Below are 12,670 nucleotides of genomic sequence, written 5' to 3'. Positions count from 1 at the left end.
AACCCCTCAAAATAATGGAACTGGTAGAATAGAAAGGTTTACTCCCCTTGATACAGACAGCATGCTAGACGGAAAAATAAATGTTCCAAAGATTTCGAATGATGATGAAGAGAAGTCGTAATTACAAAAGGTAGAGGTACTTAAAAAAACTTAACTTTCAATTAGATATAAACTATGAATCTATGTCATTCTGCAAAGAGAACTCAGGCTCCTAAGTTACCTAAAGGCAAAGGTTTCGTATTCCTTTGAGATTTAGGCATCTTAATTGCATATATATTTTAAACATTTTTAAAATCTGGCATTCATTTCCAATCTAACCACTGATTTTTGTGTGGTATAAAATCGCCAGAGTTTGTATTTCTATACTTACCTTACTCTCCAAACTCCTTCATTTGACAAGACTTTGCAAACTTAGCATCAACAGTGTATTTCATGTGTAAAACTAGAGACACCAACCATAAAATCACAGAATCATTTGTGTCAGAAAGGACCATTAAGATCATTGAGCCCCACTATAAACCAAATACTGCCGAATCCAACACTAAAACATTTCCCAAGTACCACATCTATACCTCTTCTAAACACCTCCAGGGATAGTGACTCTGCCACTTCCCTGGGCAGCCTGTTTCAGTGCCTAGCCACCCTCTGGGTGAAAACCTTCTACTAATATCCAACCTAAACCTCCCCTGGCACAACTTCAGGTCATTCCTTCAAGTACTCAAAGAACAATGGACTACTGGATGAGACTTTATTTGTATGAATGTTACAGTCAATCATCATAGGACACATATATAATTAACTTTGTGTGTGAAACCTTCTTTAGAAGAACAAAGTACCTTACAAAATGTGAACTTTGTCTTCATAAATAAAAGCATCTGGTTTGCTGTCTAACCATCTGGTTTGTCTAAAGTTTATAGTCTCCTGAGTGTTATTCACAGGCCCACATATAAGCAACCCTCCACAGACATTTTTATTCGGTAAAAGCTTTCCCACAGCCCCTCAATTTTTTCTATCTGTTTTTGATCTTGTAAAAAAATGTCACTTTAATACGTGTGTTGTAATACTGCATGTGTTTGTGTTTCTGTGAACTAATCTGTGCAGATCTCCTAGTGTGTAGATATTATGGGCTACATTCTCTTGGGAACAGTGGAGGAATGAACTACAGAAGAATCATTTGGAGATACCAGACTCTATGACTTCTGTGCGGTCTCTGAACAAAGGGCTAGGTGAGGATGGATAGATTACTTTAAAATGCATCAACTATTAACATGTAACAAGGCATTGAGAATTGTTTCAGTTCAAGAGCTACAGCTGGTAATTGGCAACAACCACTTTGTCAGACAGGTATTCTGCTGTGTTTGACAATTCCATAATTCCTGACAGCACGCAGCTAGCTGTGTTCAGCTCTGTGTCAATAAAATGTGTTATTATTTTCCCTTAATTCTGCAAGCTGAACAGTCACTATGTTTCTGCCTGTTCTCTCTGTTTCAATAAACACAAGATTTTCCATCCCGAGCCCTTAGAAAGCCTTGCCAAAAGGGTTCAATCTCCTTTAGAGTTCAACTGCTCCAGTTTCTGAAGAAAATGTCTCAGTTCTCTGGTAGGTCAGTAAGTACACAATAGTTCACAAGCTCTGATACTTCTTCCTAATCTGCTCTCTTACCACAGGCAATGGAAAATGTTTCACTTGAAACAACAAACATTCAAAATCAGAAATAGAAATTACCTCAGTAGATATTAATATAACTTCACAGAAGCCTATCTCTTTCTGCTCTAAATGATGACTGATGTTTCAGCAAAGTAAATGTTGCATATTTTTCTGTAGTCAATAACAATGATTGCACCTTTTTATCTATTAGAAGTCAGCAATTTATGTATTATGTCAAATGTTTGATTTAAAGAAGTATAGACCTATGGATTATGGAGTGCAGTACTGTATTTGCAATCTGAACATAATTAAGCCAACTGAGCAAAAAGCTTGTATTTTAAGTGTGAAATAGGTGTCTATTTCTACAGTCACTCTTTCTCATGTTTCTTTAATATAAGAAAGTAGAAAGGATCCAAATAGCCCTGCAGAAGTTAAGACCCAGGACTTCTCTTTCTACAGAAGAGTTGAGAGAGGGCAGCTGGATCCCACTGGACCCTGCCGTGTTTAGTTTCTAAAAATGGGAACTAAACTGAGAAGCAGCCTCCAGGGGCAGCAAAATACAGCAGGAAGATTTGAGATGCTGTTCTGTTCTAAAAAAATAAATTGTTTCATGTATGTGATACTATTTACTTCTTTGCTTATTAGGTATCCTGGGGGTGCTGGGCTGTTGCTAGGTCAGCTTCTTGCAGCTTTGATTCCTGTTGACATACAAAAGTGTGAGTGTGTGAGCTCACGCACACATACTTAAAAGCAGCTTCTGTGAATGCAGAGAAGAGTTTTAAGTTATTGTAATTTGCTGTTAATAGATTTCACTAAAGCCTTGTATGCTGCAAGAGAGATGTGCCATATATTCCAAGTCTAAATCCCAGATAATTCAATTTTAGCCTCTATCATATAGACAGATTCTAAAATGAGCCATAACTTTCCATCTGGAATGTTAGTGTGTTAACTGATTATACAAACTTCCAGCCATTGTAAATAGGATGCATGTTGCAAATTTAAGTCACAACTTTTTTCAGATTTCAGCAACAAGCCAGGTAACAGAGCTAAAACAATGAGCCTTATTCCTTGTCTGTATGTTCAGATACAAGATGGGCTTTGTATTTCTATTGCTTATTGTACTGAAAGATCTAGCCTATTCATTCAGAATTAAAGTCAAGACAATCATTAATTGTGATTTTTCCCAAGTAGCAATGCTAAGCCTGGTCCTAAGTAAACTACTATATTGCTAATTAATTACATGCATTGAATTTCAGTGTGAATGAGCCTATCACTGTATCAATTTCTACATTACAAATAATCTCATGTTTTCAGTCTCAATGTACTATTAACACTTTTAACTTGTGAATGGGAGACAGTATTCACACCAATCAGGATAACCCATATCCTTATGTTCCAGAGCTTATGCTACAGAGCTTCATTTGAGAAGGATAATTCAACAAAAAATTTTGCTTAAAATTTTAAATATATTTTTAGGAAAAAATATTTATTGCTATGAAAATCTTGTGTGATCCATATTTGTTTTCAGAACATACTTCCAAGAGCTGGGAAGATTTGTTTTCTGGCATGCATCAAACATTTTTCCATTGGCCACAGCATTCTTGCAGTAATTGAGTTTAGAAAACTCTTCAGCTGCTGCCTGGATGAATACAATCTGTGAAAAGCAAGCCTCAGAAATAATGGGATCCATTAGCTGCTTACAGTTTATCATCAAACATGAATCAGTTGCAAACTGTAATATGAGAACTATATTCTGGTATCCCAGACCTTTCAGATTATAAGATCTGCCATCAGAAAGGGATGTCAGTATCTTTCTTCCGAAATACTTCGTACTTCCTAGTGAAGTAATCCACTAATTTTCAAAAGATACAAAACTGTACAAGACCAACACTGCCCTCTGAAGAGATGGTTTTGCTGTCTGAAGTAAAAACATCAGAGAATTTGCTTTGTTTATCATGCACGAAATCTGAACAAATCTGTTCCCTAGTTAAAATTATCCACTCTGCTAAAAAACCACACAAATCCTATAAAGTACAATCAATTATAAATTGGGACATTTTGATAGAAGGCGTGGTTCTTTTAAAATGTGATTATGGACTATGTAGAATAATGTTTCTTTGTATTTCCCCTAAATGTTCCTTTACTTTCACAATAATTTTATTTCCTATGACAATATATGTAGAAGTAACTGATTGTATTTTGCCATAGCTCTTACCTTTCTATTAATGTTTTAGATAATACATGAGGAAGATAATCTCACTATTTCTCCCATTATTTTTCCACTGACAGCATTTTCTCTCCTTTTTGAACACGAGGAAATTTAGAGCCACATTACAGCTGGCCTTGTTAACATATTGACCTTGACTCTTTGTTGCCTTACACTCTTGGCAGCTACATAATTCTGTGCTAAGTGGAAGCTAAAATGCTGTCCTCTTTGAATGTTTACCTTCTGAACTTACATGTGAATTTCATTTCAAAGAGGACAAGATCTGACTGGAGAACCAACACCATGATTTTACACGGAAGTCCAGTCACTTGCTGTTTTAAATTCCAAACTACGTAAAATCCCCGAAAAAATAAACCCCACACAAGCACATAAGTCACAAAAATCTTCAATATATTTGACTCCTGTGTTGCCAAATAAATTGTGAGCATTCAAGTAACAAATATGTTTAAATTTAAAATTAATGGGTTGCACTGGATCGGACTGACAGTGGGCAGTGAGTCCACAGGTTTTGTACTGCAGGTTTTGGACTGCAGTGTGGTACTATGCTCTACACTGGCAAATTTCCAAAGAAAGATTCATTGCTGCTCTCCTCAGCCCAACTCACTGGCTCTGCTCAGCTCACCTCTGTCTACCTCCTGCCATTCCCTTCCAGCCCTCCTCCCTGTGGAGCCAAGTTATATACACAAGGTTTGTAATCCTGTCACAAAGTGAATAAACAACTGGAGATGCTGTCAGAGACATTCCTTACACTGCTACATCCTGCTGCCATACCCTCACTGTTTCCAGAAAACTGAGAGAGCAGCACTGCATGTGGCTGGTCTGTGGGAGATGAGCAGGTCACAGCAGCAACTTACATCATAGCCTGCAGTGAGGTCAAAGCAGCCCCAGTGGAGGAGGTCAGGTAGTGAGACTGTCAATCCTTTAAAGCCTCGCTAAATGCCCATGTAAAAGATTTAGTAGTTGTAAGAATCTTGTTGCTATAAAGATACACAACACATAATCTGTGTAGAATTAATACAATGACTGTGAAATAAAGTACTTACATTTCAGTAAAATCCAAATAGTTTTCCTTCTATTAGGAAATAATAAAATGTCCTATATGTAGATGAGTACAAACCTGGCAGCTTTTTATGAGATGCTCTTTCTGCTAAGAGTAGTTTACCAGCAAACATACCCTAATTTCTCTGGGTCTGATTATTCCCTATAGGAGTCTTTACACTGGTGCAAAATCAGGTTAACAAAAAAAAAAAAAAAAAAAAAAAAAAAAAAAAAAAAAAAAAAAAAAAAAGCCTTGCATTGCAATTATTTCACCAATAAAAAGGAAGTGAATACAAGAGTTTGTAAGTGGTGCTTGCAGAGTCTCACCATGTATTCCTTTTGAAATCTGAGATACATTACCATTTTAAAGTACTCTGTGCTCAGTAAAACTAAACAGGGATATTGTTAGTGCTAGGACTTTTTGTAAAAGTATAGTATCTTACCTGAAGGGTTTCTTTTCCATTCTGGTATAATTTTGGGTTTTCTTGCTTGTTTTGTGCTGTTCATGTTCCAGTTAACTCTTACAATGTTACAGCCTACAACCTCTTAGCTCTTATTCCTGTTTTAATGCTAGAAAGCAAAGGGAACAAGCAGCACAAAGCCTTTAGCCTTATCTTCCAGGCAAACTCATCACTATATGTTGGTTATTGTCTTCTTTTGCTAATAGAAGGCAGAAAGATACATATATGTAGGTACATCTCTGGTTTTCACACAGGCTCTTCTAGGATGATAGTTTTCAGTTCCAGAAAGAGCATGCAGCAGATGAACACCCAAATGAGGATGAATTTTAAAGGACCTAAGAAAGCATGCTCCCAAAATGTAAGTTAAAAATACCTATTTGATTGTATACTTCATATTAAAACACAGGTTTTCAGTAGCAGACCTTAGATAATGCCCACAGAGGAAACAGGTTTAGAGTTGCTTTCTTTTTCTTTAAAAGTTCCCTGGACACCCAACAAAACTGAATTACTAATGGCTCACCTTTGGGTTTATCATGAGTCTTAGCTTAACCTTTTTGTCTAACTGGGTTAATTAGGTATTATGTTTTCTCTTTTTCACCTAAATAAAGATTTTATAATGTCTTAATATTCCAGCTCCTGCAGCTGCTTTCATTGTGCAAGTTAAAGATCTCTCTCATGCTGAGCCACCTATTTTCACTAAACATGTAAAACCTGTATTGGTTCTGAAATTTCCACTCATCTTCAAGAACTAATTGAAACTGGCCAACAAGGAGGTGACCATTCCCCTTCCTCCCATGATAGGGAAAGACTGGAAGATAGACCCGTGTGACTGCATAAACACTGTTCCTTAGGAAACAGCCTTAAAAAAATAAATCACTTTTTGGATCACATGTTAAAGCTTGGTACAATTGAGGGTTTGAGATGTGCTAAATCTTACACATTCTGCACAGTCCCATTCACTTGAACAGAACTAATAATTCAAATTGCATAAAGCCAAGTGCTTGTTTAAATCCTCACATGACTGATGACTAATGTTCACTATTTAAAATCCAGTCCAAAGACAAAGGAACTGATTGTTTCATTTGAGCAGTCAACTTTCTAATCATCATAGTAATTTAAATCTCTATCATTTAAAATGTCTAAGAAGCGTGACCTCGCTTCATGAACAGATTCTCCTTTTGTCCTTCTAGAAAATTTTGCATACTAAATACTACTGCATTAGAAGTAAAATATTTTCAGTCTGAAAGTGACTTAAATTCCATGCTTTATGACAGATATTAAACAAGAAAAAAACTGAGACAGAAGATAAATTTGATGGGGTTCTTTGAGTGCACTAAATCTAAAGAGAACTCTGACGATCTTAAAAATAACCGAGTATTTAAGTGGGTATAAGGCAGTTTCTGAATATGTCAGTGTACAGTGCTAGAAGCGAATACAGGGTTTACTGCTTCATCTTCTCCAGTTTACCAGCTATAAAAGCTACGGAGTTTGTCTTGTTACATCTCTAGGAGGTTCAAAGAGCGACTGTAAGCCTTTCGGGCATTGCATCATTTTGTTCTACTTAGCGCAGAAGCCCACCTAGGTTCCGCTTTGTGACTGGGACCCAGCAAAGTGCACTGTGGTGTCACCACCGGAAAGAGGCCCTAGCAGCCGCCCTGGCTCTCTCTCCATCGCTCCCACGGCGCTTCCCACATCCGAGGCCGTGACCCGCTCGGGTCGGGCCCTGCCCTCCGCGCTGCCGCAAAGCACGCCAGACGGGGCGGAGGCGGCCATGCTCTCTGTCGCGCTGCCGGAAGTGATGGCGTTGCGCTTTGCGGCGCAGCGCCCCTGATCCGAGGCCAGTAAGCCCCGTGCGGCCTTTCCGCGGAGCCGCCGCCGAGGACGGGTGAGTGTCGGGGCGCTCCGGCCGCGCCCGCCCGCGCCCCCGCCCGCGCCCCCGCCCGCCCACGCTCACGCCGCTCCCTCTCTCTTGCAGGAACAGCCATGCCGGCCAAGGGCCCCCTGCAGAGCGTCCAGGTCTTCGGACGAAAGGTGAGGCGCAGGCATGACGGCCTGCACCATCTGCTCCTCTCTGCCGGGCTGGCCCGCGCCATTGGGCCATTCGCGCTCGGGGTGTCTCGGCCGCAGCTCCTCCCCAGGGCCGTGCGGCGGGGCTGGGCCGCGGGAGGGCTGCTGGGGGGGAGTCCCGCTGGGGTGAGTCCCGCCGGGCATCCCACGTGTTTCGCTCCCTGGCTGCCGGAGCGCGCCGTGTCCCTGGTGCGCTGCGGAGCTCTGCGGCAGGCTTTGCTCCTCTCGGGGGTGGGTCTGGGTGGTCTCTCAACCGGAGTCTTCCGGAGCGGCCGCCGCTGTCGCCCCAGTTCACAGCGGCCTGGCTTACCATTGTCGGTATCCGAGGGGCACGTTGTGAGGTGGTGTCGGGAAGGTAAAGTTCGCCCTGTTGGATGGAATGCCGAGTCTCGAATAATTCACGCTACCAATCTCGTGAGAAAACAAGCCACAAAACTACGGTATTGTAGAAAGGAGGAGTCTTTCCTTCGTATACAATTAAGTCTTGTAACTATAAACCAAACACTGAAACTTTTATTAAGATTCTGTTTTAATACTGTGATTATACCTGGAGGTGTAGGGAGAGATAGTACTTTGTGTTAGTCTAAGACTAAAACTTCTCGATTGTTAAAATGAAATTGAAGTTCTTGCTGCTTGTGCAAAAATAAAACGCTGTGTTAATGCACGTTTGGATTTTTAGAAAACTGCAACGGCTGTTGCCCACTGCAAGAGAGGGAATGGCCTCATTAAAGTTAATGGAAGACCTCTGGAAATGATTGAGCCCAGAACTCTGCAGTATAAAGTAAGCATCCACCCAGCCTCTGCCCTGTATCGCTTTTATGCATGCAACTGCTTCACACTGGAGACAAGTGGCTTTTCCTATTGAAAGTGCCAAATTTTTGGTTGCTTACCTAAAATACAAATGCTGTTATGAAAATTGTAACTGCACTTCTGTGATGGGGGGTTTTGCTTAACAGGTTTCACTTAATGTGAAGTATATTTGCACTTCTTACCTACTTTCTAAACTGAAATGGGTGACTTAAAGCCCTCATTTTAAAAAGGTTATTTAGAACTTTATACAATAGCTGTTGAACAATGCTGACAGAATCTGTAACTGTCTGGGTAACTAAAGTATAATAAGTAGTGAAGAAAACTACCTACAAACTATTTCACGTCTTCACTTTTAATGAACTTGACTTAATTTTTGTATATCGTTATGTCATTCTAGTTATTTCTCTTGTTCTTAATTCCCATGTACATATGGTTTGCTGCTAAGATATTTCAAACTTAAATAAACCAAAGACTTCAGTAAACATGTTTTATGACAGCACTAGTAGATGTCAAAGAACTCTGCCACACGTATGCTTGACCTGGGTGTGTGCTTTTCAAATCAAGGCTCCATTTTTCATAGGATTCAATAACATCACGTTTGCTAAAGCTACTACAAGCTCTGACCCTCATTACAAATGAATTTTCTTTGTGTTTTGTTTCCCAGCTGCTTGAACCTGTCCTCCTCCTGGGGAAGGAACGGTTTGCTGGTGTTGATATCAGAGTCCGTGTGAAGGGTGGTGGCCATGTAGCACAAATCTATGGTAAGGTTTTTGGTGGGATTTCTGGTGTGGGCTGGAATGGGTAAAGCCACCGTGTTGAGTTGACACTGGCTGGATGCCCGGTGCTCACCAAGCTGCTATATCACTCCTATCCTTATCTTGATGGGGAGGGGGAGAAAATAAGATGGAAAACCCTTGTGGGTCAACATGAATGCAGATTAATAAAGCAAAAGTAAAGGCTGTGCACTGAAGCAGAAGAAAACTAAAGGCTTCCATGAGCAGGCAATGTTCAGCCACTTCCCATGAAGGCCTCAATACCTATAGCAGTTGCTTTTCCTTTGGTTTTACTGCTGAGCAGACGTCCTCTGGTATGGAATATCCCCTCTGCTCAGTTTGGATATCAGTTGTCCTGGCTATGTTTCCTCCAAGATTTTGCCCACTCCTAGCCTAATGGTGATGGAGATACCTTGTAGGCACAGCTGTGATGGTGTGTGAGCACTGCTTGGCTGTAGCCAGAACACAAACCAGATGAGAGCTGTCACAGGAAAATCATCTCAGCCAGACCCAATACAGCCACATATTTAAGAGGCTTAAGTTTGGAATAGTGACTGGCCAAACTGTGCTTTCTCCACTGTACAAATGTAGTTTCTCATAAGGGCGTATTGATTATATTTTATGTTCAATGCTGTAACAGAATAAGCTGAGTGAAGCAAAATGAAGTTTTGACAAAAGGCAAAGGAACTACCTTTACATTGTGAAGTGACAGGATAGTTTAAATGTAGCTGAACACAAGGATTTTAGGAGAGGTTTAGCATTAGAAATTGTATCCTTAGTTGTATATTTCCATGTTGCTCAGAAGCATCTTTCCAGTATGAGCAAAGCTAGGCAGTTTTCCCCTTGCAGGGAAGGCTGGCAATATATTTGCATTAGCCGTTCCTAAGAGCTCATCTTTACAAAAGATGGATTTGTTCTGTTCTTAATTTGAATGTAGTTAGTAAAGTGGAGCTGAGGCTGCATAAAAACCAGGCAAATTTCAGGCCCAAACTCAAACCATTTGTTTTTCAGAACATTCATATTTTCATCAAAATCCTGATGTTAATATTTTGACAGATAAGTGTAACAACATCCTGACAGTTATTCCCATTTTCTTGGTTTGATTATTGGTTACCGTTACTGTGCTAGTTTGTATTGCTGTGTTCTAGCACTCAGATCATCCTGTTGTCGCTTTTGCATCCTTAGTCTTTCAACACAGAATCAATTTTATCTTTGTTGAAAAGTATAGACATTTCAGAGAATTGTGTTTCTAAAGATTTTGAAAGTTGACTACTTGTAGATAGAAAATGAACCTACATAAATACTTGGGAGAGAAAGTGATCAGATAGCACTTGTGCAATTTCTTGGCTAGCTGGCAGCTGTCAAATCAACAAATGAATCTCTTGGCACAGATTTCTTAAGGTTTGCCAAAGTAAGGGTCACATGGACTATGTGGGAGAGGATAGTAAGAGGAGAAAGGACAATTTGACAGTGAATAAAATAGCACATTTCTCAGATAACTGGCACTTTGTGTTTAAATTTTAAATAGATGGGCAGTCATTACTGATCTTTTATCTTTGTTTAACAGCTATCCGTCAAGCTATTTCCAAAGCTTTGGTGGCTTACTATCAAAAATGTAAGTAACTCTGATTGTTTTATTAGCTTTAAGTGGAAATGTATGGCTTTTGGTTCTTTTATTGCAAAAAGTATTAATACGGATTTGTTCCATGTGAAACAGCTTAAATGAAAGATTTTTTTAATTTTTAAACAGATGTTGATGAAGCTTCCAAGAAAGAGATCAAGGATATTCTAATCCAGTATGATAGGACTCTGCTTGTTGCAGATCCTCGCCGTTGTGAATCCAAGAAATTTGGAGGACCTGGTGCTCGTGCACGCTACCAGAAGTCTTACCGCTAAAATTGGTCTCTAGTCATGTGGCAGTCAATAAAAAGAAAGAATTTGATAATTTTCATGTTTCTAAATTGCCTTTTCTTGGATGGGTAAATAGATTTTTTCACTGTGTGTTAAGACTGATACACAAAGGGATTTGTATTACAGTAGAATCAGAGCATTGATGGCAGTTCTTTTTTTATCCTTTCATAGTAATTTTGATAGGTAGGGTTTTAGGAGTAAAGAAAAACTTCCTTTTGAGTAATGTGTGGTTATCCAAACATCAAGAAGGCTCACATCCTGGATTTGGCAGGTACATGCAACACAGTGGTTCATGGACCATTTCAGTCTTTACCCTTCTGGTAGTTAATGTTGTCAAAACCAAAATAATTACAGGGGCAGGGGAGGGAGGTGTGTTGAACTCTTGCATTACCAGATAATGCAGTGACCGAGTCCTGGACTAGTACATCTAAATGTAGGAAACTTAAAATACTTAAATACAGTGTTTTGTAAAAACAGATCAAGGATTTTGTGTTTTAAGATTAGGTCTGAGTGATTAATCTTTCAACCACATGTTCACACAGTACAAGCTGAGAGGAGTAACTGCTTATGTTACAAGCTAGGTGAGGCACTTTGAAAGCCTTGGAGGACGAAAGGGTGAAAAAAGTGAGTTGGAAAGTAATTTTCAAAAATTTGGCTACAGGATGTGCATATTAAATGTAGAGAAGTTTAAGATCCTGTCCATTTACCGAAGGACAAAAAGTAAATTCTGAGTAAATGTGGGATGGGCCACCAATAGTCTTACAAAGACTCATTCTGTCCTTTGGAAGAGATGCAAGTTATGGAGTGAGGCTGTGGGTACAAGCTGACCCAACTGGTGTGAGTACAGCCCTGAGCTGTTGTTTCCTGTGTTTGTAAACCAGTTTGAAGTGGAACTAGACGAAATACTGGAGATTAAGACACTGAGAGCCCAGCTACTGCTCTATTGCTCTCCAAGCCTGGTATTTTAATGTCTATGTATGCTTGTATGGCAGTACTGGCATTGTCATAGGAGCACCTTGGCTTGAGATTTTTAAATGTTAGACTTTTCTCCTAGCATGTTATTCTAATTTGCTTAATGGCAAAATTTTCAGTGTACTCAGTCAACACAAACCAGCTTTCCTTGTGTGTTGGGGAATTGGAATTAATAGTAAAATCCACCCTTTCACTGTAGTTCAATAAAACAGGTGCTTACAACTTTTTATTAATGTTAAGCATTTGTCATGTGGTCTCTGCTTTTTCAGTAGAAGAGTACTAAAGGTATCCTCACAGTTATTCAAGAGTTAAATGTGTAGTAAACAAATTCCTTCTAAAAAGAATTCTGCATCCATCTCCCCATTTTAGCTGTCAGTTTCTGCCATGAAATAACTGCATTCTGTAAATTGAATAGAAGTGCAATGCTCGTATTCAAACCTCTCATGCTCCTGTCGAAGCAGAGGAGACTTGTATGTTCTATCACCAATTCACATACCTGGGTTATTTGGTTTTACACAAAGCAAATGGGATACTCCATCTCAGATTCCCGTCTGGCAAGATGCATGGTCTGCTTTCCTCAGTCCCCCTTTCCAGCACTCTAAGCTCTTGGGCTGCTGAAAACTGCTACACTCATCCTCCTGGCTTGGTTTTCCAAGGAAAAGATGCGATGCAGAGCTAACTTTGAGTTTGATTGCTTGAATTCCTATGAGTTTTATGAAAACTTGGGTCTTGATGTTAATTAGCTTTAGCTGAGGGAAAATAG

At 39.7% G+C, this 12,670-nt stretch overlaps 1 protein-coding gene across 1 annotated transcript; it reads left to right on the top strand.

Moving 5' to 3' along the window:
* Positions 1–7,174: 7,174 nt before the first annotated feature.
* RPS16 (ribosomal protein S16) lies at positions 7,175–10,973 on the top strand. The gene is made up of 6 exons (XM_053943255.1): positions 7,175–7,259; positions 7,350–7,405; positions 8,121–8,222; positions 8,916–9,012; positions 10,592–10,639; positions 10,775–10,973. Exons 2-6 carry the CDS (start codon positions 7,358–7,360, stop codon positions 10,918–10,920), a joined length of 441 nt encoding a protein of 146 aa, XP_053799230.1. The 5' UTR covers positions 7,175–7,259; positions 7,350–7,357; the 3' UTR covers positions 10,921–10,973.
* The last annotated feature ends 1,697 nt before the right edge of the window (positions 10,974–12,670 follow it).

This window comes from Vidua chalybeata, chromosome 5 (assembly GCF_026979565.1).
Source record: "Vidua chalybeata isolate OUT-0048 chromosome 5, bVidCha1 merged haplotype, whole genome shotgun sequence".
NCBI classification, from domain to species: Eukaryota; Metazoa; Chordata; class Aves; order Passeriformes; family Viduidae; genus Vidua; species Vidua chalybeata.
This window is presented reverse-complemented; position numbering and strand designations above follow the sequence as displayed.